Source organism: Typha latifolia, chromosome 6, assembly GCF_019914945.1.
Source record: "Typha latifolia isolate L0001 chromosome 6, TyphaL0001v2, whole genome shotgun sequence".
NCBI classification, from domain to species: domain Eukaryota; kingdom Viridiplantae; phylum Streptophyta; class Magnoliopsida; order Poales; family Typhaceae; genus Typha; species Typha latifolia.
In genome coordinates this window covers 8,971,127-8,998,921 of record NC_133091.1, presented here as the reverse complement: position 1 = coordinate 8,998,921, position 27,795 = coordinate 8,971,127, and the positions used below count along the sequence as shown (strand labels likewise).

General features: G+C 36.7%; 1 protein-coding gene across 3 annotated transcripts; it reads right to left on the bottom strand.

Moving 5' to 3' along the window:
• On the bottom strand, positions 1-27,553 carry LOC140790650 (protein transport protein SEC31 homolog B-like). 3 transcript variants are annotated; one of them, XM_073140815.1, is made up of 22 exons: positions 27,071-27,553; positions 26,911-26,965; positions 26,685-26,807; positions 23,282-23,378; positions 23,137-23,173; positions 22,922-23,027; positions 22,535-22,592; positions 19,623-19,720; positions 19,380-19,499; positions 18,215-18,260; positions 15,007-15,128; positions 14,809-14,936; positions 14,199-14,718; positions 13,953-14,045; positions 12,969-13,151; positions 12,670-12,883; positions 10,175-10,290; positions 9,850-10,017; positions 9,294-9,416; positions 8,957-9,221; positions 6,980-7,212; positions 1-533 (listed from the first exon to the last, which is right to left on the bottom strand). In XM_073140815.1, exons 1-22 carry the CDS (start codon positions 27,388-27,390, stop codon positions 444-446), a joined length of 3,315 nt encoding a protein of 1,104 aa, XP_072996916.1. In that variant the 5' UTR covers positions 27,391-27,553; the 3' UTR covers positions 1-443. The 3 variants fall into 3 exon arrangements, with proteins under 3 accessions (XP_072996916.1, XP_072996917.1, XP_072996918.1); XM_073140816.1 differs by having other exon boundaries at positions 9,850-10,014; XM_073140817.1 differs by lacking the exon at positions 9,294-9,416.
• Between the last annotated feature and the right edge of the window lie 242 nt (positions 27,554-27,795).

Genomic DNA, 27,795 nt, shown 5'->3' with positions numbered 1-27,795 from the left:
TTCAGAACAAATTATTATAAAGATGATGGAATAAATAATACCTCTTTAAAAAAATAAACCTTCCCAATACATACCTGAATCATCAAAGACCATTTAACAGGGAAGATTAGGAACAAATAGGCCAATCTCTTCAAAATGACTTTTGAATCCAACAACTCACTCGCAAAATTAGCAAACTAATAAGAGGTAAAAGGGGCAGAAAAGGTGTGAAATGGAGACCATATTGTCAGTTACAACAAAGCTACAAAAAAGATCAGCAACAAAAGAACTTGATGCACTCAATGTAGCTAGTCTTCTATGGAAAGGGGCCTTCAGCAGCCCAGTGAACTAGCATACTGTAAATAGATTAATGGAGATCTTCTGACGACCCTAGGAGGAACAAATTTCATGACGAAGATAATGTATACAGACAATAGAGGCTTGAGGAACCACCAGGTTAATCATCATCTTATGGTCTGCCTCGTCTTGATCATGCGCTTCAATACTGGAAGCCAGAAGTTGCACTCATCCCAGTCGCTCGTTGTTAAGAGCACCTGCCAAATGTTAAATAATGAAGTTCAGAAAGGCAAGAAAATCAGATCAGTTCCCTCACACAGAACAGGCCATCGAGGGGCAAGAAAATCAGATCAGTTCAGAAAGGCATCCATGTTAGTATGAGATGGAAGTAATGTCCTAAAGGCCAGCTAATTTTGAAATTGTGCAGGCTGTCGAGGGGCTGCATAGCATTGCAGAAGCAGACAAACATTACTACATTCTTAAAGTAAATAAATTTATTGAACCATCAAAAGTAAGAAGAATAAAATTACTATAAGAAATGCACTAGACCACTATTTTTCCCATAGCTGGACCTATCACGTAAGTACTATAAAAATTTAGTTGGAAAATCATATCACTGAACTTCTATAATCTGTTGGATCCATATAGGCTTTTTGCATTGCCATACTACAAGCACTTACGGCCGCATTTCCTGGTGCATATACATTTCAGAATAATATGGATATACAAAAGCAAATGAAAAAATTTCAAGATGAATAAAGAAATAATAATAGAAAACTAAAATAGGTGAAGAAAATCTCACACAGAAAGGATGAAAGCAACAATCCGTTGCCTTGTTTATATGTAATGGAGTTAGCTGGAAATAGCATATTTGCACCAATCTGCTGACTACAAGAATCCAGGCAGCAGAGGTTGCACAAATGTGCTTGTCCAATTGATACTGGAATTTAAGACATTCTATAGTTCAACTTATCATGGTCTATGGAGAAGTTCTAGATATAATTAATCAGATGCTTGACCGTCAAAATTGAAGAAGATAAACTGCAAAGTAATGTCCTGTACATCTGCAGCATCCTCAACAACCATCTAATATACAATTTGCATGAGATAGCTTAATACATGGATTATGAGGTGGACTCTTCTTGGAGCTCACAAGTTACAAGCTCTACAAAATGGAGAGGTTCACAGCACCGCATATCTATATCAGCCTTGATTCGAGTGATGATGGTTATGAAGTGCCTGAATACTAAGCATGACTTGTGTCCACCAAAATGGATTTGACACAGCTTCTATTCACTGAGATGACAGTCAGCCTAATTTCATCATATGACTATATGACTATATGAGGACATGTTGATCCATATATATGTAGAAAATTAGTGTATTACATAATTTCTTGTATCTAGATAAATAATAAACTGATGAACATGGTACAAGCTAGACAACTGCTAATGCATATAATTCACATGTACATACAATAATATACTTTAATCTTAACAAATAATGCTAAAACCCAAGAAGTGCCTGAGTGAGCTTTGAATGTCTATATAGAATTGCTTTCCTAAGGATGCACATAACTAAGAGAGTGGCTAACTCCACGTAAATAAATGGCTCTTTTAGCAACCCTAAAAATATGAACATGCTGAGGTCTAATTTTATCTTTGAATGTAGTGAAATTTGAATCTCATTAAACAAAGGGATCTAGAAGATTAACTAGATCAAACCAGTGCATGTAGTACACATAAGGCACTGTGATGAAAGGAGTACTGGCATGCAACCAAAAAAAATTTTAAAAAATGAGCTTCTTGGCAAGCTGCAAATCGACATTGATCATGTCCAAATGAGTACAAACCATTTTGTGCACACTTGATTCTCAAGTAGGGCATCTCTAAAATACGCAGAAACCAGAGTTTACACTTAACCAAATATGTAAGTTCTAAATGAAGGATGAATCCCCACAAGTGTCTTCAATGGGGATCCCAAGGATGGCCGTACCGACCGGCACGGGGCGTGTCGGTCGGCACTTGCCGTGCCGGCGACGTACCAGCACATGGCACGAGGGGTGCCCCCTCCTAATAGTTCCGCCGCTCGCCGTCGAGCTACCCATTGCCGATCACCGTCGTAGTCGCCCGAGCACGTCGGGTGCCCTAGCCCAAGGGAGAAGATGAGATCGAGAGAGAGAGAGAGAGCTCTCGATCTCATCTTCTCTCTCGGGTTAGGGCACCTGACACGCTCGGGCGACGGCGACGACAAGCGGCGGCGGCAGGTGAGCGGCAACGGCCGTCGGCAACGACAAAAGTGAGTATCTCGCTTTTTTTTCCGCCGGCCGGCACGATCCGTGCCTATGGCACGACCATCATTGGGGGATCCATGCCTATCTTGCTAACAGGCGAGACATTTCAAGGAGAAGGTTATGAGATCACATCATGAAAGCGAGCGACAAAACATGACACAGGATTCACTTACTAGAATGTGAGTGCAAGTCCACAGGACATGGGCAACAGAGTATCATTCACACCACAAACAACAGGGCCCTCCCAAATTTCTTTTCCTTTAGCTCTATCATGAATCATGCATGCCAATAGAATAAATGCATAATGCAAAGGTGTATACTAATACACGCACTTATATGTAATATATAGCATATCTACCTACATGTATGTCACATGCTCATATTGCACATTATCTTCTATGTGATGCAACTCCACTACACATGACTTATACCTGACTAGAATAAATTGATTGCGTTGAAGCCAAGGTTCCCAGTTTCGGCCGATCCCGAGTGGGATCGGCCGAAACGGATCGGGATCGGCCCCGATCCCAGCCGAGACTGGTTTCGGCTGCGGTTTCGAAACCCACTCCGTCTCGGCCGATCCCGACCGAAACGGGTGGGAACGGGTCGAATCCGACCCGAGGGACATCAATAATTGATGTCCCCACCCCCCACCTGCCTCTCTCCCTTATCTCTCTCTCTCTCTCTTTCCTTTCTTTCTCTCTTTTCTTTCTTTCTCTCTTTCTCACGGATCTCTTACTCTCTCGCCGGTGACTGAATAGTGAGTAGATCTCCATCTCTCCGGTGATCTCGATCTCCGGCGACATTCTCCGACGACCTCGATCTTCGGCGACCTTCGGTAAGTTTTTTTTCAATTTTTTTTTTCCATTGTGCAGCAGCTGCACCTGCAGCAGGTGCTGCTGCACCTGCAGCAAGCATGCTGCTTGCTGTGAGCTGCAGCAGAGACTTCTCTGCTGCTGCTGCAGCAGAGATTATATTATATTTTAATTTTTATTTATGTTTTTTAATTGCAGAGCTAAAATATCAATGGCTCTAAAAGAGAAGTCATATGATACCGACATTGGGTGGCAACATTGCAGCACTATTGGGCAAGATAAAAGGCGCGTTCAATGCAACTGGTGTGGAAAGGAAATGAGTGGTGGTGTCAGCCATTTGAAAGAACATTTAGCTGGAAGACAAGGAAATGTAGCAGCTTGCACTCAAGTGTCTTTGGAAGTTAGAAAGCAGATGTTGGCTCATTTAATTGGCAAAAAGAAGGATAAACAATCTGCACAACAAAGAGAATCAATGATTCGTAAAGAATTGATGCATAATCCTGTACACATTGATGATGATAGCAGTGAGCAAAGTGAGGAGGATGAGGAGGACAGACAGATGAGGAGGGCAATGAAAGAGAGCAGAAATATGCATAGAGAAAAGGAAGAGATGAGAAGAAGCACTGGTGGTAACTTTCAGAGATCTAGATCAGTTAATATACGAGAGAGAGAATATGGGGGCAGCAGTTCTACCCATAGGACTCCTGGTGTTACAGCAGAGTCTGAAAATATTGGACCAATGGATACATATCTTCAAAAAAAAGGGGTCGTACACAGACTTCAATCAAGACAGCTCTCAAAGGAATTAAAAATGCAAAGAAACACATTGGTAAAGCTATCTCTAAATTTTTCTTCTACAACCATATTTTTTTCAATGTAGCTGATAGCCCTTACTATCACACTATGGTGGATGCTATACAATCAGTAGGGCCTAGTGTTCCCCCTACTAGTTCAAATAATATTGGTACTAAATATCTTGACTTAGAGGTAGATGAACTTCATACTTATATTGAGACATTTAAACGGTATTGGGATGAATTTGGTTGTACAGTGATGTGTGATGGGTGGAGTACACAAAACAGAAGAAATATAATTAATTTCTTAGTGTACTCTGGCATAGGGACAATATTTTTGAAGTCTGTGGATGCTAATGCTCATTTTAAAAATGCAGATTATATTTGTCAGTTGATGGATGAGGTGGTACAAGAAATCGATGAAAAAAGAGTAGTCCAAGTGGTTACTGATAATGGGGCAAATTATAAAGCTGCTGAAAATTTACTAATGATTAAAAGACCTCATTTATATTGGACGCCATGTGCTGCATATTGTATTGATCTGATGTTAGAGGATATTGCAAAAGAGCCTGAAATTGACATGGTCATATGTGAATGTCAGAGGTTTAACAAATTTTATATATAACTATGGTTGGGTTCTTAATTTACTCAAGCAGATGACTGGTGGTAGGGAGATCATCAGACCCGGCGTCACTAGATTTGCCACTCACTTTTTAGCCTTTGAGAGCATCATGCGCTACAAGGATGATACTATGCGGATGTTTACATCACAGGAGTGGTCTATGAAAACTAAGAATATGAAACCTAAAGATAAATCTTTAGGTGAAACTTTGAAAAATATGGCTCTTGGAAATACATTTTGGGATAATATTACAATTGCCACCGCAGTATTTGAGCCTCTTGTCAAAGTATTAAGACTTATAGACAGTGATGACAAGTCTGAGATGGGTTTCTTATATGAGGCAATGGACAAAGCTAAAGAATCAATAAAAAAAAATGTGGGCCAAAGTTATAGGAAGTGGTGGAAGATCATTGATTCTAGATGGAACAAACAACTACATAGAGATATACACGCTGCTGATAAGCATGCTTTTAAGTTTTAAGTTTTAATTTACTTTTATTTATGAATATTTAAAAATTTGAATGTTTACAAATTTTAAATTTCTACAGGGTATTTTCTTAATCCAAGATTTCAATTCTCTAAAAATATCAATAATGATAGTGAAGTCTTGTTGGGGGTTAGAAAGATAATTAGCAAGCTTGAGCCCGATATTCATAAACAAATCCTGTGCGATAAAGAAGTGAGTTATGATTCAATTAAATAATTTTATTATTATTTGTTTCAAGTTTTAACTTTCAATATAATCAATAAGCTAATAATATATTTCTAATTTCAGATGGAGAGATATAGATTGAGAGCTGGGCAATTCAGTACTGCTAAAGTTACTGCAGCTATATCTCATAACACTCTAGCTAAATGGTGGTCTATTTATGGATAGGAGGCATCAAATTTGACGCCAATAGCAAAGAAGATTTTAAGTTAAATTGTATCTTCATCACAGTGTGAAAGAAATTGGACTACTTTTTCCTTAATCCACACAAAAACACGCAACCGATTGACAATGGAAAGATTGGAGAAGTTAATTTTTTGTCATTATAATATGAGATTGAGGGAGAGAAATTTAAGAAGAAAGACAGAAAATGAACAACTGATTGATTTAAATCATGTTTTTGATAAAGAAGACCCCTTGACTCCATGGATCAGAGAAATAGAGGACAGGTTATTAGATGACAGAGATAACCCATGGTTAGATGAAATATTGGGAGAGACCACGACGAGGGTAGAGGCTGGTACGAGTCATTCAGCAGCAAGAGATAGTATACCTACTAGTACTAGTCATAGTCCTGATAATACATATGGTAGTGAGATCGTTCCATCTACATTTGTTGAGGAAAGTCAAGGAGGCATAAGGAGTGAAGACAGAGAAACTGAGGATATATATACATATCAGTGACGTCGTCATGAGATGCATTTTGGTTCCTATGATTATGGTACATCGAGTATTTATTGTTTGGAGCCATCACAAGATCCATATGCTAGTTATTATCCTCAGTATTCTCAGGCACAAGATCCAAATGTTGGTTATTATCCTCCTCAAACGCAAGTCACACAACAAAATCCATACAATATGACTAGTATGATGGAATCACTTTTTGGAGCATCAGGTCCTAGACATCAATATTTACAAACTTATGGTGATTATGATGATGAAGACTATAGAAATTTACGAGAACCAATTTCGGTATTCAACAAAGTTTTAAATTTTGAGTAAGTTAATACATTTTTTTAAGTTTTTAGACTTCATATGTGAGTAATTTTTGTTTTCTTATTTTTTGTCATTTTTTCTAAATTTTTCTGCATTTTTAAATAATATTTAGAATTTTATATAATTAAAAAATAGTCCGATCCGATACGAACGACCGATACGTATCGTTTTTCTGGACGGCCGATACCGATCCCGATCCCGATCCCGATACTGGGAACCTTGGTTGAAGCAGTTACTAGTAGATATTGGCATAAAAATATTTTATTTATAGAAACCCTCAAATGTAATGGAAAAATGGCACAAATAATGACACTAGTGCCAATGGAATTCCACTTTGCAGTATACTTGCACAGGATATCATTTGGGCCAATGATCTATATAGCAGCATGGTGTAAATATGTGGCACATTAAAACCTTTGTCAATACTGGAGGAGAAATCAACTTCAACAAACATTCCCAAACATACTCAACTACCTGGAGATGCATTGCAGCAGGAAAATCCCCATTGTCCAGTGCACTGCATAGCTGAATGAGCTTTGATGCAGCATTTCGAGATATATCTCCACCATTGAGTTTTGCAAACAAGGAGCCGATTTTCTTTGAATTGTCCTCAATTTCACGCTTTTTAGATCCCTGCGGTCCTCCAAGAGCTTTTGAGGTCTCATTGTAGAGTTTTGTCAGTGTAGTGATCGCAGGTCTAAGCTCAGCTGTAAGCACAAAACCAACCACATCTCAGTACTTTCCAGAATACACTATAGAAGCACTTTGGAAAAACAATCTACCACACGGCTCATACAATCAGTAATTGATCATCACTACGAAGATGAGGGCTTAACAAATACATCCACACATTTCAATCAAGAAAATGACCCAAGATATGTAGAAATAAAACCCCAACAAACTAAATAAATAACTATATATAGAGAGAGAGAGAGAACTAAATTTTTAAAAGAAATTCAGTGTATTGAAAAGCAGATTATGAAGCCACCTAGACGGTCACCCCACAAAAAGTATGCAGCCCCCTCTTGGCGATCCAATCGCCATAGCGGACTGGTAGCTGGTCCTGTTGGGCTAGTGGGTCTGGTTTTCTCTTACCAATATAGTTTCACAAAAGAAACTAATTCTTTCACCATTCAAGCCGTAATCCTCTCGAGTAGTTTCCTTAAGTAATTTTCCAAGATATGTTTCATATGTACATATATATCTGAATAACAAACAAATACAATGACTCCAGTAAATTCAAATTCTCTGATTCCACTCACCTCTAGATCTATATGACTTTTTATTGTTGGCAAGCATATGTTTCTTCTATTACAAAGGCATCCGTATTCAAACAGACAAAAGAATGAGTAAAAGGTTAATCTCTCAAAATAACGTGCCTTTATACAATAGAGAAATTGTAACATTTATCTTCACAAACTCTATCACTAACAATAACAAGCTACCTTAAAGAACATGAAAAAGCTACCTTAAAGAACAAAGATAAAAAAATATAATATTTCAGCATCTCATCCGCACATAGTTGGTCTAGGGGTATTCTTATAGGCATGAAAAAACTGCAGGAGTTTAATATACCAGTCTCCTTCATTCTAGCTCTAATAAAGTAATAATTAGGTCATCTTATGGACAAAAAATCTGAAATCAATTAGATAACAATTAGCACATTTTTCCTCTTCATTTTGAGTTATAACACAGCCTATATTCTTCCATTTATCAATATCACATAAATTGGATGACAAATATTATCCTAAAATCAACTTGATATTATGGATCACACACAAAAAAAAAACAAATATTCCCTAGATGGAGAGATAAGAGGAATGCATTGGATGAGGGCCATGCGGCAAGGGATTTCAAAGTTCCTATATTTTATGCATGTATAACATATCTTAACTCTTAAGTGAATACTTCTCTTATAATGCTTGCAATGAAATAACCTATTCTAAAGTCAATATACAGCTCGATAGTTGCCATTTCACTATGTTATTTAACAAATGGAAATGTAAGCAAATTTGTAGCTTTAAGAACCTTAGATGATTTAGGAGTGAAAATATGTTGTATCAAGGTGCATCGAGCCATGCAAACATGATATATAACCTACTACCATGTCGTGAATTTAAATTATACAACTGTTTCTTTGACCACTGGATAATATGCAAAATTTAACCAGTTGAAATCTAACTTTCAACCAATTTGACCAATATTGGGTGCTTCAAGCCTTCAACAGAAACAAATTGACAGAAGACAAACAAGCATTGAAACCCAATATTCTCCTATCTAGTAGTACCTTCATAAGTTCAGTCCAAAAGTCAATTAGAAGACAGAAAATTATATCAGTTAGTTTAAGGTCAGTAACATCAACACATAAAATACGTTACAAGTCAGCTATAGAGCTGTACTTAGCTGAGCAAGAATGAAATATGAATCTTGTTCACTGATCTGGTAACTTACCAGAAACATTTGAAGTATCTACTGTTTGCACTGTAGGAGGAGGACAAGGAGGGGCAAAAGTAGGTTGTGTCAGTGACGGTTGAGTTGGACTTGAAGGCTGTGCAGGATTCAACCCAGGCCTTTGACTAAGACCTTGATTGGTTACTGGCATAAATCTAGATGCTTGATTAGTTGGAACAGCTTGTGGAAACTTGTGGCTAGGAGCATTTCCTGTTAAAGATGCACCAACACCCTGAGGAGGAGAGTACGTAGGATTCACGACCCCCTATAACATATAAGGATATCATTTAGTCATAAAATTCAACAGTTTCCAAAGGATATCCAAAAATATACAGACCGGATAAAGCTGAGAACCCAGGCTGGGTTGCTGATATTGTTCTGCATTTTTCAGACCAGGTAAACTTGAAGGAATAAAGGTCTTCGTAGAAGGTTGTGACACAGAAGATGGAACAAAATTTGGCTGTTGAAGTTGTCAAATAAAGATATTATGCTCCAGAAGAGGGAAAGGAGAATTATATACACAGCACATGTAAGTAAACCATAAATTGCACCATAAACAAAAGAAAAGAATAAATACAGAATATCTAAATAATTGACTGGAAGTAGGATATTTTTGCAGATCTTATATATTGAAAAAATATTCAAGATAAACAATGTAGCAGAAGTCTGAATGGACCACTTTCGATCAATAATAATTTGATAAAAACTAATATAACTGTTTAGGGTTTTGGCAGTTTCCATTAAAAAATTTACTTGTCACTTTACATCAACTAAAGTCTGCTGCAGGGACCTGGTTCAAAAAAACTAATTCCAATGTACAAACCTATTCAGTAAAACAGTACAGTAAAGTAAAAGAAATTAATTGTAATTGGACAGATTAAGAATAGAAATACCTGAGGGGCCTGTTGTGACTGCGAAGGGAGAAACATCTGGGTTGCCTGTGAGGGTTGAAATGCCACAGGATTGTTATACTCCTGCAACTGTTGTTTCTGCTGCATAGGTTGATATCCTCCATAGGACTGTTGGTAGCCTTCACTATACTGATTACCAGGAACATTCTGCTGTGGTTGAGCATGTGGCTTATTTTATTAGAGAGAGAAAAAACAGAACAAAAGGAAACACAGCAGGAAGGTTGGATAATTGCATGATTTTAGGGCATAATTAATAACTTGATATAATAAAAAATTTAAACTATTAAAGGATCTTTATAAGCAAAACCTGATAATATTGCTGAGAATGGTCAACTACACCAGTGGTGGATGGATCTGCACCATAAAGAGATCCAACTTGCGTTGCACTGCTTTCATAAGGCAAACTTGTAGCAGCATCTCTCTCTGCATGAACATGTTCAAAATGGTAGAAATTAGTAAACTTACAAATATTATGCGAGTCAAGTAATTGCACTCACAGTTAACACCAAGCATTATGTAAAGGACTATTTCTCCTCACACTTCACGGTGGATCTTTTAAAATGGCATAAAGAGTCAGATGACAATACAAGAGGCACATTTATGTCCACCTTACAGCTAGATATCATGTCTTATGTTGGACATACGAACCAATAGGGAAGGACAGAAGCCATGATTTTCGAAACTACATTGAAGATGAATAAACCAAACACTATTGTCCTCCCAAAAATAATATCATTGTCATATGGTGGTAGTCAGCTATTCCAAATGATCAGGGAGCAAAGATTGGACCCAACAATGACTGTGCCAACTGGCAGGAGGCGTGCCAACGGCATACTGGCACGTGGCATAAGCGATTGCACGGCACCCTTCCTAGTAGCGATCCGCTCGCCATCGAGCTTTTCGTAGCCACCGACCTTGTCGTTCGCGTGATCCGCAACTTAAATTTTTATTCACCCGTCCTGACCCGCTTGAGGTCTTCTTCCTCCTCAAGTTAGGGCATCCACGTCGAATGCGAGCAACATCTTCATCGACGAGCTCCGGCATGCGAATGACGAGCGACGACATCAACAAGGTTGACAGTGAGCGGCGACGACGAGGTCGAAGAGTGAAGGTTAGTAGTCTCCCTCCTCTTTTTCTCTCCTTGTTATATAGCCGCAAGTATCATGGCACGTGTCGTGCCGTGTCAATCGGTGGTCGGCATGGGCCATGGCTGTGGCACAACCATCCTTGATTGGACTCTCTTAGAAGCCACCCAAGCAAGATGAACTTTTACCTAAACATGCATCCTTCTTGAACTACTTCAAGCAGATCGTATTATATGATGATCTGCTTTGAGCAAATTGTCTTCTACGACAACCCCCCTGTGCCATGTGATGACTTCACATCAACACAATAAGTGTTGTCTAGCATGACAATCCATGTCAAAACGTATACAACATATTGGGGAAATATCATATAAGGGACAATAGCATGAAGAGGACAAAGGTAATTAAGTATTTTGTTCCAATATAGGACAATACAAGGCCCAAAATCTGAAGCTAACAATGACTTTCCATTTTAAAATCTGGATCAATTAAACAAATGTATCACTTGTGAATCATGCTGATATATAATATGTATATCTTCACCAACATTTTACAACAAAATCAGTCAAAAAGAAAAGCAATTGCTAGCAGTAATTTCTAGTAGAGGAATGAAAGAGGATGCCGGTAATTTATGGTCATATAGGCCAGAGGGCAGAGGAGGGTTGGGGAAAATCGTGGCAACAGAAAAGGGCGGGAGGTATAAAGAAGCCGATAGGATTGTGTGAGGAAGACAAGCGGATTGTCTCTTTAATTTCCCGCTTAATGGATCTAACTTAAAGTAAGTGGATATTTGTTTAGTTTAAGTTAGATTCATTAAGCAAATCTTTAGGCCATGTTTACTTTAAGGATAAACTCAATTCTAGAATAGATATTCCTTTTTATTATTTCTAAAATGATGTCTTTATCCTAGGAATAGTTATCCTTATATTCACTTGTATTCTAGAATAAGAGTATAATAATTACCTTTAATATAATTATAGTGAAGAAAAAGATAAGAAAAAGTTATTTTATTTTTTATGAAATTATCATGAATACCCTTTAATTTGATATAAAGTACGTTAATAGGATATATATCGAGGGTAAATTAGTAATTGAATTAGTGTGTAGTATAAGATGTAATTTAACGAATAGTATTTATATTCTAGAATGGAGTTATTATGATATTTAACTATTATTCTGAAATAAGAAGTTGTATTCCAAAATAAGAAAAAAGTTATTCCTAAAGTGAACGAGGGTTTAACCTTTCACAGATCAGCTAGCGCACGGAAGGACTCGTGTGCTCAGCGGGAGAGTGGCTAGGGCTGACGATAATCAAATGGTGGTAGGTCATCTCTGTCCTCCTCCCTCCCTCCCTCTCTCTCTCTCTCCCTGTATTTCTCACTGCCCTATTCTAACTTCTTCCTTAATGTTGGCATGGTGTGTCCACAAGGCACACGCCATGCCAACTGCTAACCAGAACTCCCCAGTGCCTATGCTAATGGCACGTAAATCCTTGATCGTAATAATAGCAAAAGAAGTCAGAAGGTCATAAGGTCCATATACAAATATTCTATCATGACAAAGTAGCAGTCAAGGTTGCTGTATAGATAACTATTTCCTACAAATGGGTCACTTCATGGGAATAGAGCTCTGCTATTAGTGCAGCAATCTGTCGATAAGTTATTTTTCCAAGAAAGCTAAATCACATTATTCATTTGCTTTCGTCTATAGATCTTACCAGTTTCTACTGAGAGAGCAATTCGATTTCTCAAGATTCCTAGGTCATGCACAGATTCTTCTGATCCCAAAAGCTTCAAATATTCCATTGCTGTTGTCAGGAGACCTTGACTAGCTAGCATTTCAGCGTAGTTCTCTACAAGTTTAGACAAGGATGTACTAAGCTGCTTATTTCCAGTTGCGAGAGCAAGGATTATTGTTTTCTCCATTAAATCCTGCATTGCAGTGGAAAAAATTGCTAACTTATCCAGTTATCCCAGTGTTACAAATGACAGTAGAGTTTTTGATATTAGAGATCACCTGAAGAAGGTCAACATAAGTTCTTCCACATTCAGACTTCAAGTTGCGAGACCAAATTTCCACAGTTTTATCAATATTTCCAGCGCAGATATAGCAAAGAGTTGCAGCAGTTGTATTTCCTACAGTCATAAGTTTTGAACCAAGAGTGTCGCACAGAACAGTCCATTCCTCTTTTTGTGCAAACTGTGACACAATGATAGTTGCAATAACACAAGTTACTCTATAAGCTATTATGAATTAGTGAGAGTGACTTATGTACAAAAATAAACTACAGATACAGAAAATAACTGATATATGTAAAGCTATCAAATTCAACACATAAAGAGATACCAAATTCAGAAGATATTATATGCATAAAAATTTATTCAATTTCAATGCATTCTGGAACATGCCATATAATTTATCATATAAAACTTGCTCTATGAGACACTATGTTAAGAGCCACAAGACTCACTCGTGATCAACTTATGGGCAGTTTTAAAAGAAAACAATGCATGAGAACAACACTGGTATGACTGCACAAAATAATTGTCACAAGTATCAACATGTATCAAAAAAAAAAAAAAAAAAAAAAAAAAAAAAGATCTCTGGTCATATTCTTCCAATTCCAACAACGCCATTCTTGGAAACAAAACATCGAATTCACAGTCAATCCACCTCATAACCCTAAGAACAACTAATTCTCAGAACAAGGATCACGGATAATTATCATTTCTATAAATTTACAAACATTCAGCAACATGGATTTGAAGCAAAACATAATATGGATGCAACATATAGATCTTAAAAAGTCATAACAACAGATTTACACTTCAAAAGGCAGAGTAAATAGGAGACAGAAAACCAAATAATTGGATATGCATATTAACTCCATGCACATGTGCTACACTCACCATTTATCCTATCTGAAACTCCAAGAAGGAAGATACTTAAAAAAAATCAGCACATCACTTCTATCTATAAAAGTAAAAATGAGAATCTTACAGTGCAAAGAAGAGCAAGTGTTTCCTTCCATGAATTCAGTGGCCTGGTATCGACAAGGGTCATGAGATCATTGCTCACCATTGCAGAAATAACCTGAATTTACAAAAATTCAGCATAACGACTAACTAATCAAATATTTCATATTTTGAAAGAAATTTTGAAATTGAATCAAAGAAGAGTTTCAAATAAATATTTAACAGGTCAACCATATATGTGATCCAAAAAAAAACAGGAAATAGAGCAGACCTTTAGATAGGGTGAGGTACTATTCTTAAGATACCGATCACGAGTAGTTTCCCACAACGATGGACCTCCTACATTCGCAATAACTAAAGCATCAGCCATTCGATTTGCAGAAATGCACTGCAAAACTGCTCCTTTATAGTCTCCAACAACTAGTGCACGTTGTATACTATCATCAATAGAAGGATCAGAAGTTTGCTGAGGTTCCTCAGGTTCTCTCTGTATTTGATTCCCATTTTTAGAACTGTTTTCTTCAAACAAGATGCTATCACCAGATAGCTGAGGATTGTTGAAGAACTCTTCTCCATTGTCAACAGGGAATTGATTGCCCCCACCTTCAGTGAGCCCAACATCATTAAAACCAAGAGCCTCTGTAAAACTTTTTCCAAGATCATCTGTTACATTCTCAGTCTCTTCAACAGGTACACTGAAACCAAGATGTGCAAGTAACTTTGTCCTTGCTGTCCCCTCTTCCTCAAACATAACCTTCAAAAAGCCCCACATTTCTCTTTCGTCCTCAGATCTGTTTGAAACATTAAAAAGCATACTAGTGAATGAATCAAAACATAACCCATCCATGAGAACTCTTTATATAGACAAGTGCATAACATACACAGAGTTCTCTGACTTCTTCTCACACAAAGATCGAAGTGAACTTCTCTCCCCACTATGTATGGCAGCTTCGAATTCAGTTGAACGGCTTACCAAATTATGTTCAGTGACCAAATTATGCACATAAACCTGCAAAAATAAGAGGTCAGACAACACAACATAATGGTAGCATATGGAAATGATGGAGCCATTAGGCTACCTCCGAATTACAGTTTGGAGTACTTGCTGCTGATTGGTTTGGAAGAAATGAAACAAATTTTCCTCCAAAACCAAATGATGCACCAGTTGGGCATTTCAACCATTTTGGAGCTCTGAGACGTGCTAAAGAAACAGAGAAAAATTAAAACCAACAATAATACCATACCAGAAAAAAAAAGCAAATATCTGCAAAAGAATTGAAATACACAATGAATAAACTGAATAGCCCACCTAAATGCCAAGAAAAGAACATTACAGTTGCAGAACATTTTAGGGGAAAAGAAAGCAAGATTACAAAACAAAGGCCAAAAGGAAATTAATACATAATAGACATAAATGAAGATGAAAAAGAACAAGCCTTATTGGGTGAGATTCAAGATGAACTTTCCCATACACATCCAAAAACCCTTCTTTTGAGCAAAGGGACCATAACATCAATATAGAATCTGTCCTCTAGCCATCACAGCCCAACTCCCCGTCGACCCCGCCCAAAAAGAAAGGCCAACTAGGCATTGGAGTAAAGTTTCTTTCCGGCGATGAACCTAAGGAGGAAATAACAATAATCAATCAAAATAAGCACTCCATCTATCTAGGTCACACTTAGGTCAGATCAAACCTAAATCCATCCCAATAGTGCTTCTCTGACTTCTCACCAACACAAGATCTACAACCAGACAGGGATGAAAGCAAATAAAAATTTTATGTTGTGCCTACTAAATCTGTAACAATCCATCCGTAAGTTAAATATTTCTGCTCTAAGAGATATCGCCACCCCCCCCCCCCCCAAATCCCAATTTATGACCACATGGGCTCATCATGCCAAGTGGGCAACAACATACCTTGCAAATATTTTCTTCTTTTTTTCAGATTTTCCCATGGATAGCCGTGCCCCAAGAGAGAGAGAAAAAAAAGATGAGGGAGACTACTCACCTTCACCCTTCACCGCTCGCCGTCGACCAACCGTCGCCGCTCCCCGCCGACCTCGTCATCACCCCCGAGCTCGAGCTGCCAATCACACGTGACAAGATGCCCGGATTCGCAACTTAAGTTTTTATGTCACCCAATCTGACTCAACCCGCCACTCCTTCTTCCTCAGTCTAATAGGGCATCTCATCGTGTGATATTGGCGGCTTGAGCTCGAGGGTGACGAAAGAACAGCGAGACGGCGGCAAATGGCGATGATGAGATCGGCAAGGAGCAGCGTCGGCTGGTCAACGACGTGTGGCGAGCGCAAAGCTACTAGGAGAGATGCCATACGGCACCTCCGGTACACCGTCAGCACAGTAAGTGCCAACTGGCACTCCCCATGCCGATCGGCACGGCCATCATTGGATTTTTCTGAATTTCTTGACATGACAGGAAAGAGCAAAATTGCAACAATCAAAACCAAAAACGAGGCCGACCATATATCAAAAACATTTATTTCATTCATGAACCAAAAGAAACCATGAACATCGATTGTCACAATGACAACTCGATTAGTTAGTCTACCACTGCTTGCCCCAACTAGCTATGCCCTAAGGTAAGTTGTTTGATGCTTGCTTTATCCCACAAATTGAACTAAAGAGAAGAAAAATGCATTTTAATATAATTCTTGTACTTTTCATATCTATACTTCTTTCCATAGATAGCATAATCGGTCAATCCCGAGTCAAATCGGTCAATCCAGACCCAAAACTAGTCTAGTGACTGCTTTCGATTTTGGATCGGCCGTATCAACCAATTTTAGCCGTATCAGCCGATCCGTCTCAACCATATCAGCTGAAAACAACATTATCGGCTAAAATTAATTCTTTTTAAAATTCTGGTCAAATCTAAAATGTATCTAACCAAGGAAGTGTTAGTAATTGATGTCATTCAAATGTATCTAACCAAGCTTATTCGACAACTGATCCGGAGCTCCTCTCGCTAATCCACACTTTGGTAAACTCGAATGAGTTTTTTTCTCATTTCTTTTTTCCCTCTTTTCTTACTGCTATAGAACAACAATTTAGAGAGACCTCTCTTCATGTTGTCTTTTTTTCTCTCATTTATTTTTTCCCTCTTTTCTTACTGCTATAGAACAACAATTTATAGCGACCTCTCTTCATGTTATTCTGTAGTAGTAATTTATAAATATAAAAATTTGTCTAATATGAGTAGAAATCATTAAAATTTTGAGTGAATTTTTTTCTTTAGTTTTTAGGGGTCATATGTGACTAATTTTTATTTTCTTATTTTTCTATTATTTTTTATAAACTTTTAGAAATTTTTCTGCGTTTTAAATAATATTTAGAATTTTACCTAATTAAAAATAGTATGATCTAATACGGGTGGCTGATACGACTGATACGGCCAATACGGCTGATACGTATCGTTCGATACCGAGCTTTGGAACCTTGGTTCTTTCAGCAAAATGGCAAGTGGGGCCTCTCAAATTAATTTAACAAAATGTGTATGGGTTGAACCACTAAAATATAGATCTACAAGATATATCCTCCTAAGGTTATCAACTTTATATATTTTTCCCTTTTATCCTAAATTTTCTAATCTTGAGTAGACAATCTGATGATATTTATTTTACTCCACTTCCAGTGTTTCACCTAAAATTTAGAGGAATGTATGTACGAAAGTTGGAACATTCATTTTTTTTAAGTGTTTTACTCCAGTCCCAGTACTTCAATTTTTTTAAGTCTAATGCCTTCTTTTGATTTTAAAATAGCAAAAAGTTGGCAAAAAGTTTCACTGCGTCACTGCATCTTTGTAAATACACACTGATAAGTTATTAAAAATGGCTTCTCTTTAGAGATATCCAACAAAAGAAAATGACAAGCCTACAAATAACCTTTCAATCACAAACTTTAGACAGGTCATTTTGTCAAATCATTCATTTCTCCATTTATGTGAACTCAATCCTTTTCTACTTGCATTTGATTTGAGTGGTGTATGAGCTTAGAAAGTGAGTCCTAAGCTCATAGGACTATCTAAGCTTAAAAGTCCAGTGTATCCATCAATATGTGGGTATCATGGGTAACACTTTATCTATATTCCAATGCCTTGCCAACATAGTGAGAGGACAGAAATACATGGTTCAAGAATTTATTAGCAACAAAGTCAATAGAGTACGGTCCATATGTTAATCTACCCAGAGCAACCAACAGGCGTCTTAAGGTATGCAAACTGCTTATCATTCGTAAAATTATCCCTATATAATTAGCAAAGTGACATACCAGGAGAACCAAAGCCAGCATCTCCAACTGTATATCGACTACAAGACTGCAAAAGAAAGTAAAATGTTAAATTGCGCCAAGGAGAAACAGAAAGGAAGTTCACTGCATAAAAAGATAAGGTCTTAATTGCTAGCCTTATATGTAACATAATTTGCATAATTGTTGTTGGCAAGTGTATCTTGATGAAGAACAAATTGATACTTTTATTGACACCAAGATCATGATACCACAGAATCTAATAATGTGTTTTACACTCCACGATTAGAAACGACCAGCTAAAGATTCTTTCTCCAAATTGTAGGTTCCTCTTTTACTCGTAGACTCTATTAGGATGACTAGAGCAATGACTTTGTTGACACTGCTGATTAGCTGAACAGGTGCTTCATGGTGCTAGGTAGCATTGTTACTGCAAGTGTGCCTATTTCATCCATTCAAAATAAATGACAGTCACATGGAGAATTAATAGAAGAATTCTTCTAAATAGATTAATTCTTGAGCTACTGCATCTCAGTTTGGACCCTAAATTCAACCACGGAACAGAAGGGTGATGAATCCTAGTCTGATCCCAGGCAGATCTAAGGACTTGTGTGTCAACAAGTAGGAGAGTTTCAGCAAGACTCAATATCTAGAAAAGCAACCCTATCTATAAAGTCGACTTTATTATCAAAGATAAGAGCATCATAGATTACTTTGTATGAGGCTATAGGAAAAATAATAAAATGATATTGACAGTCCCAAAGAGTAATCCGACTAAATTCTTGCACCGAAAGGATCAGAAGTTTTACATCAATTTTAAGGAAAACAAAATTTTAAAGTGCCTGACAACAAATTTAAGAAAGGTAACAACAATAATATATAGAAGGAAGAGAAGATCTATAACATAGATGTCACTCTATATTAGCTATGCTCCAAACAAAACCTTGCAAATTATCCAATTCTAAATTCGGCTAGAAATACTATAACAAATTTGTTATGAGTGAAATCATTCAATTGCTTCATCAATTGCCTTAAATCAGAATATTATTTTGACTCTGCACCATTGCGTCCACTAAGAGAAGTAGAACTTGAAGTTCCAAAATGATTCCTATTAACATAGGCTATTAGTGCTTCCACAATTAGCAATCTTAAATAGATAAAGACTTAATAGGGAGAAAAGGTGGCATACCTCAATATTGTAAATCCCAACTTTAACATCAAAAGAAGAGGCTGATATAATTCCTGGAATTTTTGGATACCAGTGAACATCAAAATTCCAATTAGTGCTTGCTGGCAGTTCACATACTATCTGCATAAGGCAAGGGAATTAAGACAAAACAGTATCTACCATCAAAAGACAACTTAACGTTGATATCAGTAACTCAGAAATATAAGCAGAGCTGCAGAGGTGTAAAAACTATTTCTTTGATACCTCTCCACTAACTGTATCCCAGCAAATCGTTCTATTGTCCTTCGCACAAGTAAGCAAAAATGAACTGTCATAAGGGCACCACGACATGGCAATCACACCTGGTTAAGAAAACCAAATGAATGAGAAGATAGTATGAATTGTCTAGTTTGGCACAGGAAAAAAGAAAGTTAAAGAAAACACAGAAAATTATTTACTATCTCATTAAGAGATGTAGCACATTGATCAAACTAGAAGATTGGCTATAGATATTTGGGGTCTTAAACAAGAAAGAAAGTTAAACTGAAAAGTACTAGATATCAGAAGGAATATAAGAATGATAGATATTTAATTGGAAGTAAAGAAGAAAAAGAAACCACAGGCCTACCAGTTGGATCCTGAAACAGTACAATTCCACAGAAAAACATACTGCAAATTTAGACTAAGAACCTAATAGTGTCTAACATTCTAACTTGCTCCAAACCTTCTCGAATAACCTTTCTTTTTAAGCCACACAACTATTCACATCATTTTCTAAAGATTGTCTCAGTACAAGTCGCATCATGTGGACCAGATATGCATATGACCACCACATATGGGCCACTTTTTGTGACTTATTCATGTGCCAAAATATGTATATGATAACTACAATATGTAACATTTATATATGTAATCAAATTTTCTAGACAGATTTTTCTGGTTATTAATATTTTGTTGGTGGTCTTCAACTAACCGGATTGCTAGAAATATTTACTTTTTAGTTTACTTCAGCAACCATATTGCATAAGATCATGTTTGTAGACACTATTTGATAAAGATAATTCCCCATATATATTATATAGTGTTTTACATATGTATTAGTTTGACACTAATAGGATACTCAGTATACTACATAATTAGACTGTACATCTAGTTATTTTTAATATCTTATTGCTAGACTACATAGTATAACTTATATAATGCATATGCATTATTCAGTGGCTTGACCACCACATGCTGCGGGTGCTTTTCACAAGATTTCCCTTAGCCATTATGCACCTGTCTAACACTCTAAAATTGGTTCACTGTACCTACTAACTTTCCAATAAAAATCTCAGGATTCTCAGCATTAAGAAAACATTTTCAGGTCACTATAACATGGGTTTGCTCTAATCAGATTTCCCATCATCATACCCAAGGGATAAAACTGTTGCGCAACTTTAGAGCCAAATATTCTCTACATGCCATATTAAAAAGTGAAGGCATTGCGGACATATGTTGGTCTTTCAACTTTCCTCCATGCCGAAAATCTAGCAATCCAAAGAACATTTTGGATTAAACTCAGCTCAAGGTTCTGATTCTCATCACTTAATCATGATACGACTAGATGAAGGGATGAAGTTATTAAAAGCCTCTTGCACATAAAAAGAGGCAGTCTTTGCCACCTATAGAATCAAAGAGGCAGTCTATTCTTGTGATTATCAATCATGCTTTCCTTATGACATTTTAACTAGAAATATATCAAGTTACTTTGCATCTAGAAGGACATCACAGATGTTCATAGCCACCAGCTAGTGGCCTTAAACTTGCACAATGGTCATCTGATTCCTTTCATCAATGCACCTTTTATGTTCCTATATCGATACAAGACTTAGTTTGCAGCAACAGCCAGGATATAATTATCAAACATACTTGCGTAGAATCACTTCTCCTAAAGTAAGAGCATAATGCACTAGCAGAAATGAAATTTTTATGGTATTGACTTTGATTATACATAGTGTCAAATTCTATCTCGACCTCATACACTTATCACTCTAAGAGTTCGATACAAATTCCTTTCCAAGTGCTCAATGTAAAAGCTTCGAAAGAATAAACAAACTACATAATTAAGCTTACTTCACATTCTTGCACATAAAAATACATAGGTATACTAAGACTACATCACAGCTCAACAGAAAGGAAATTTTCCATAGTAAGCAAAGTTTTGCCATAAATAGGCCAATTATTTGCAGGATCAGCTCATTCTAAGTCATTTCTGCTAGAAATATACCAACAATTCCTCATATATATTTGTAAGATAGCCAATAAATACAGAATCTGGGGTTTTCCATTCAAGCCATAATGAAATAAGCCCGAATAATGGACGTAGGACATGAAAGGAGCTTGACACAAGCTCATGTAAGCCATCACTTAGGCCAAGCCAAGCATGAGAACTCTCGAAGTTACCTTCGGCCCTTGGCACATATTCACAAGCTGCCTTATACCAATGAAAATGAAAAACTTTTCCAGAAGTTCTATATCCATATAGATTTGCATTGATGCAATTATTCAATATCAACCTTCAATGTTACAGTAGTCAAAATCATCATTATATTATTTCATCATTTGATGCTTGAGTTCTAGTCATTCTTTAGCTCAACCAGAGGTTTTTGTGGTATATTGATATTTCTACAGGAACCACTGACACTTCCACATATCATATTATCATTAAAGAATTGTGCTGAATTATAAAGCTTCATTTAACAACATCTCATATAACATTGTTTATTTCTGGTCACAATCCTTCCTATCATCTAAAGTTATCAATCTCAATTAAATCCTAAGCAAACCATAGCTCATACATCACCATTGCAAAAATCATGGCAAGACAACCAACTAGACTGGTGACATACTCTTATTTATGGAGCATTGCCAGTTAAGAGCAACCAAGCTTTCCAGATTTGCAAATTTAAGTGATCAAATTAAATGCTAATGTAGCATGTAGAAATGAAAACAAGGTGAACTTGTTTCTGAGCAATTATATAGGCTAGACAGTACGAACTATATACAATTTAAGATTGAAAGAAATGTCATAAAAAATACTATTAGTTACAATTACATGGTATATCAAAACTCACATGCATCAAAAGCACAGTAAAGAAATTGAACTATCCTAAGTGACAGATTAGCAACCAAACCTTTTGTATGCCCCACAAACTCTCTCAAAGGTGATATTGTTTTCCTCACATCCCAAACCTGTGAGAACAGATAGACATAACTAATTGATTAAAATTGTAGGACAATAAGTATGAAAGGAGGTCTTCGAATTCTAAAGCCGAAAAGGATTACTCCCAGAACATTCAGGTTTAACTATTTTCAGAACATGTCACTAGTTTTGATCAGATAAAGTAGAAATTATATAGTTAAATGACTTGCTATACCAAAACCAGCTCTTTGACAATAAATTTCTTAACCTTTTAGATAAAAAGTTACAATTAGCCAGTCACCAGACAACTGAAGTAACACATTTCAATAGGTAATACAAAATTAAATTACAAAGTATGAACAATAGTGTGAAGTGTTACCCTGAGAGAAGGTGAATTATCATCATCAGATGCAATAATTAACTGTGTTGAAATATCAGGATTCCATTGCAAAACAGAGCATCTCCTTCTATTTGAGTCTGAAAAGCTGTTAAACAAACAAAGAAGGAAAACAATATTAGACTTACTATTTAGGACCTAAATAGAATATGAAATACACAACCAATGAAATTCCAAATAATGAGAAGAAAACTTGCCTTGTAACAGGCTTCTGCTGTCTTAAATCCCAAACAACTACAAAAGTAAAGAAAGGACGGAAGAAAAATGTGTGAGCTGCTTCTGTGACCTGAATGAACATGCCAAAGGATTATAAGAATGAAAAGGAAAAGGAAGAGAAATTACCTGTCATTCCATTGTAGGAAGTAGATGCTAATATGTGTTGAAACTTTGGATTCCATGATGCAAACGAGACTTCAGTTTGGGAGCTGGAGCCAGCACTCTATTAAATATGAAAAGCTAGGATCAATGCTTAAAAATAAAGTATATAAAGACATTTGCACAAAATGAGCAAACTATCTTAACCATGAAACGAGACTTGCTGCATCACCCCCCCAGAATATTAAAAATACTGGGCAAATTGTGCCAAATAGTAAAAGTGTTTGTACATAATGATGATGTTTTTCCAAATCATTACTTTTCCATAAAATTTCCCAACACATGCTTGGAATCAACAACTGAACCAAAATGAATCCTTTATAAACAACAATAAATCCTTTAGTAGGTTTTCAAGATACTGGATGAAATTGGAAGTATTATAAAATTATACGCTCCAACTCTCCAAATCCTGTAAAGGGCTTCTTTGGCTTCTCAGCGCTTCAAATTAAATTTTGAGGAACCAGCAACTATTAGACACCAAAATTTTAGTATTTGCTAAAGCAACATTTACTTTTTCTAGCTTCAATTTTCTCAAGAGAGAAAAGACAAAAGTGTCTTAATGCACGAGGCTCCTACGTACACGAGGGCTTGAGAGGAAAGACATTTACAACCTTACTCTTTGTTTCCATGACATGAGCCCAAACCTGTTGGACGCAAGAGGCAAGCCTTATCTCACACCAAGTAACACATTCTATTTTTCTAAGGTTCAATCTGTTCTGGTATCCCTTGATCACAATCCCTTAACCTTTGGAGTATAGACAAACAAAAATCTAATGCACAACTTTAAATGGACATGCAACACTATTCACACAAATGTTATTCTCATGTATAAGGACATTTAGGTCCAGTATAGCATGAATGGGCCATCTTGTTGTGAACAAATACAACCATATCCAATTCTATAATTCAATTCTTGAGGATCCATGCATTATCCTTTAAAATTATGTGTATCCTAAATGAAACTCAGAGACTTCAACCTAAATGTACTGAGTTTTTTGAAGATTACTTTAAGAAAGCTTCCATATTAACCATGACTAAGAAAGCTCAAAGAAAAGGAGGGTTTCACTTTTGAGTTTCGACTCGCATAGAGCAACAAGGCATCCAATTGTAGGCTTGCTAGATTTGAGAGGTTTGTAACAAAGTTATATAAATCAATATATATCCAATATATATCCAACAATGATATTTAAAAAAAGATGATCTCAGTTTTGAGTTTAAACTTTATTGACTCTAGTAACTTGTTGCCCGTAAAGAAAGTAAAATAGGATGCCAAAGAAAACTTAACCTACATCAGAATTTAGAAGCTTACATAAAATCATGGATGCCATGCTAGTTGGCACGCCCCGTGCCAACTGGCACAACCTATGCCAGTAATGGCATGGGGTGTACCAAACCATGTGCCGAGCAGTGACGGACTTTTTTTCTAAATTTTTTAATTTTCATCAATCATTATCAAATCAATTGATCAATTGATGATGATGTGAGACTAGAGATGATAATGATGATGATAATGATGATGATGAGACTAGAGATGATAATAATAATGATGATGATAATGGTGATGGTGATAATGACGAGACTAAGTCTGGTGGCGATGATAATGAAAATGAGACATGCATCCCTATTACACAATCTTTTCAGAAAGGCATTGTTTTTGTAAATGACTTGAGTTTGTGGGTAACAGGACATTAAAGAGGTGCGCTAACAAAATGATATGAGTTCATCATTATTGCAATCATATCAATCATTCCAACTAGAACCACAATACTCTTATTATACTCTATATCCAATCTGTATATGCTTATAGTGTGTCTGTGCCTATGCCAGTGATGGTCGTTCTCGTACATATTTAATATCAATTTCTATTTATATAAAATCTATGTAAGACGTTACAATAAGCAATACTATATGTGGATGAACTTCAAAGAATATCAATATTATTTAATGCAACATTCTCGTGTTATATTTGTACCGACAAATAAAGTCTTTGATCTTTCTCGTTATTCTACATTCAACTAGATATTAGTTTTAATTTTTAAACTATTATCAATTAATACTATGTGTTCAATTTTATTATGGAGTATTTAATTATATTATGGAGTGTTCAATCATTAATATTAGTTTTAATAAATGTATTTCAATCATATTATGTGTTGAATAATATTTATATTTAACTATTGTTTTATCTTTAATAAAATAGGTTATTTATAAAAATAATCTAAAAATAAAGCACTATAATATAGGTTTTAATACATGTATTTAAACCAAAAACTAAAGACTAGCATACCCAAATTCTAAAAATATCTCTAAATATCTTAAAAGGTTTATTAAAAATATTATAAAGGCGTGCCACTAGCACGCAACACGTGCCATTTGGCACGCCCCGTGTCGATGGTGGCACGATCATCACTGTATAAAATAACCACAAAACTTTAAAATTTATACTACAAATGGAAGATTCCTTCCTCCCCAATTATGAGACTTTACATGCACCCTGTGGAAATATAGTTTGCTGCGAATAATTATAATGTATTTATTCACAGTCCAAAGTATCTGCTAAAGCAAACTGTTTTAGCAAAAACTTGTTGGTTTTAATAGAAACCTGTCTAAAATCAAGCCCAAACTTGTATTGCCTACTTTGGGATAAATGACCCAAAACAAGCTTGCAACTAATCTAGGTTGGACAAAAGCAGGATCTGACCCAGATCTAATTTGTGTTTTAGAAACATCCGTACAAAAGTGTTGTGGACAACTGTCTTGATGGAACTAAAAAACATATTGAGGAAACTATTAATGACTAGGTAATCAGCAACTTAATAGATGTTGTAACTTCACTGAAAACATATCCTTTCTTTCTTCAACTAAGATTTGACCCTTTAATTCCTATTTAATTTTCACAAGGTATTTTTTGTGTTAAATACGTGAATAATCAATTATAAGACCAGCAGACCAAGCCTAGGAACTACTTCTGATTTTAGCATTTCTTTTTTTTTTCCAAGTTCAATTGATTTGTTAGCACCACAAAATCAGTTCGTATTCTTTCTAGCATATGTTCCAGACTTTCAGTATGTCGATTAGGTGAGATTTTCATACAGAATAATTTACCACAAGGATATAAGAGAAGTATAATGCAATGTGCAGACAAACTACAACTCACACCATAATAGAATTCTGGAATCTAAATAACCAATTGACTATTCAATGAAGATATAATATTAGCAAATTTAAAACAGTATATAATTTGATATGAAGTGAGATTAAAACCTCAGATGTAACTAAATTGAATTCTTTTATAAGAATCATGACGCATATGCTTGCTAAAATGACATCCATGTGCACCAAGTACTATATCATGAGAATCACTACATACCTTGAGCGAAGGAAATAGATTTGGCTCCGGAGGATTAGCTAGATCCCAGATGCAGAGCTCTCCTTCATCAGCCCCAGAAGCTAGTAGATTTGGTGAAAGTGCACTAAACTCCAAACCTCGAACCTGAAATATCAGAAAAAAATAAAATATATATATATATATAATATTAAGAAAATTTAATCTTAGAAACTTAACAAAACCATCTAAAATGGAACGCCAGAATTACCGGTCCTGTATGCTTCTCAAGCCGCGCAACAAAAGCACTCTCTTGATCCTGCGAACTGTAACGGAAGCAAGCAGAATTATCATCATAATTCACCAAAAACATCAGAATTCAACAAAAGACAATCCAATTCTTATAAAGAACAGTCAGATCTCAGTTATACCTCATCAGCTTTAAGGGATTCCAGACACCAATGCTGCCGTCGCCAAGGCCACCAGCGAGTAACCCCAAGGTGTAGTCCCCCGAGGCACCGGATCCGGGCTTCGACCAAGAGAGGCGATTGAATCGCTCTGTGCTGGGGCACGACGCGACGATGGGGAGCTCCACGGCGTCGGATTGGAAGTCGAGCTTAAAGATCTCGAGATTGGCGGAGGAGCTGAAGGAGAGATCGACAGCGCCGGCCATGGTGCCGGCGGCCATGTAAGGAGCATCTGGGGCGAAGGCAACCAACGCAGATCGCTGCGCGCTCTTTATGCACGCCATGTGAGGTAGATCGAGATGCCAAGATCTGGAGGAAAGGATCGGATCTAGGGTACTTGCTTCGGTTACTCTTCCCTCGATTGCGGAAATGTAAAGGGGATCGCGAGAAGAGAGGGAGGGGGGTGTGGGAGAGGAGATGAAAGGAAAGAGTTCGAGGTGGGCAAAATGACTCAACCCTTATAAGTGTTCCGAGGTCAGAGATGGGTTTCTCGTTCGCTCGTATGCGAGATCTAGATCCGGGCTTCCGATACAAACACAAATACTGTGATAGTATAAAGCCCTTTTCGACGTGGCGTCAAATTGTGAAATGGTGAAACGGGCAGCCGGTTCGCGTCCGGCTAAGCAAATGACCGCTTGATCACGTTGATCACTATGAATTATACTCCTAATATTTTTCCATAAATTGTG

Bases quoted from the DNA above. Each gene is read 5' to 3' on its own strand.
- LOC140790650 (XM_073140815.1), bottom strand. From the start codon at position 27,390: ATGGCGTGCATAAAGAGCGCGCAGCGATCTGCGTTGGTTGCCTTCGCC. The intron at 23,174-23,281 runs GTAATTTCTCTT...TTACTTTTGTAG, and splicing joins TTCCTACAATGGAATGACAG to TTGTTTGGGATTTAAGACAG. The intron at 10,291-12,669 runs GTAAGATCTATA...ATGTTCATGCAG, and splicing joins TGCTCTCTCAGTAGAAACTG to AGAGAGATGCTGCTACAAGT.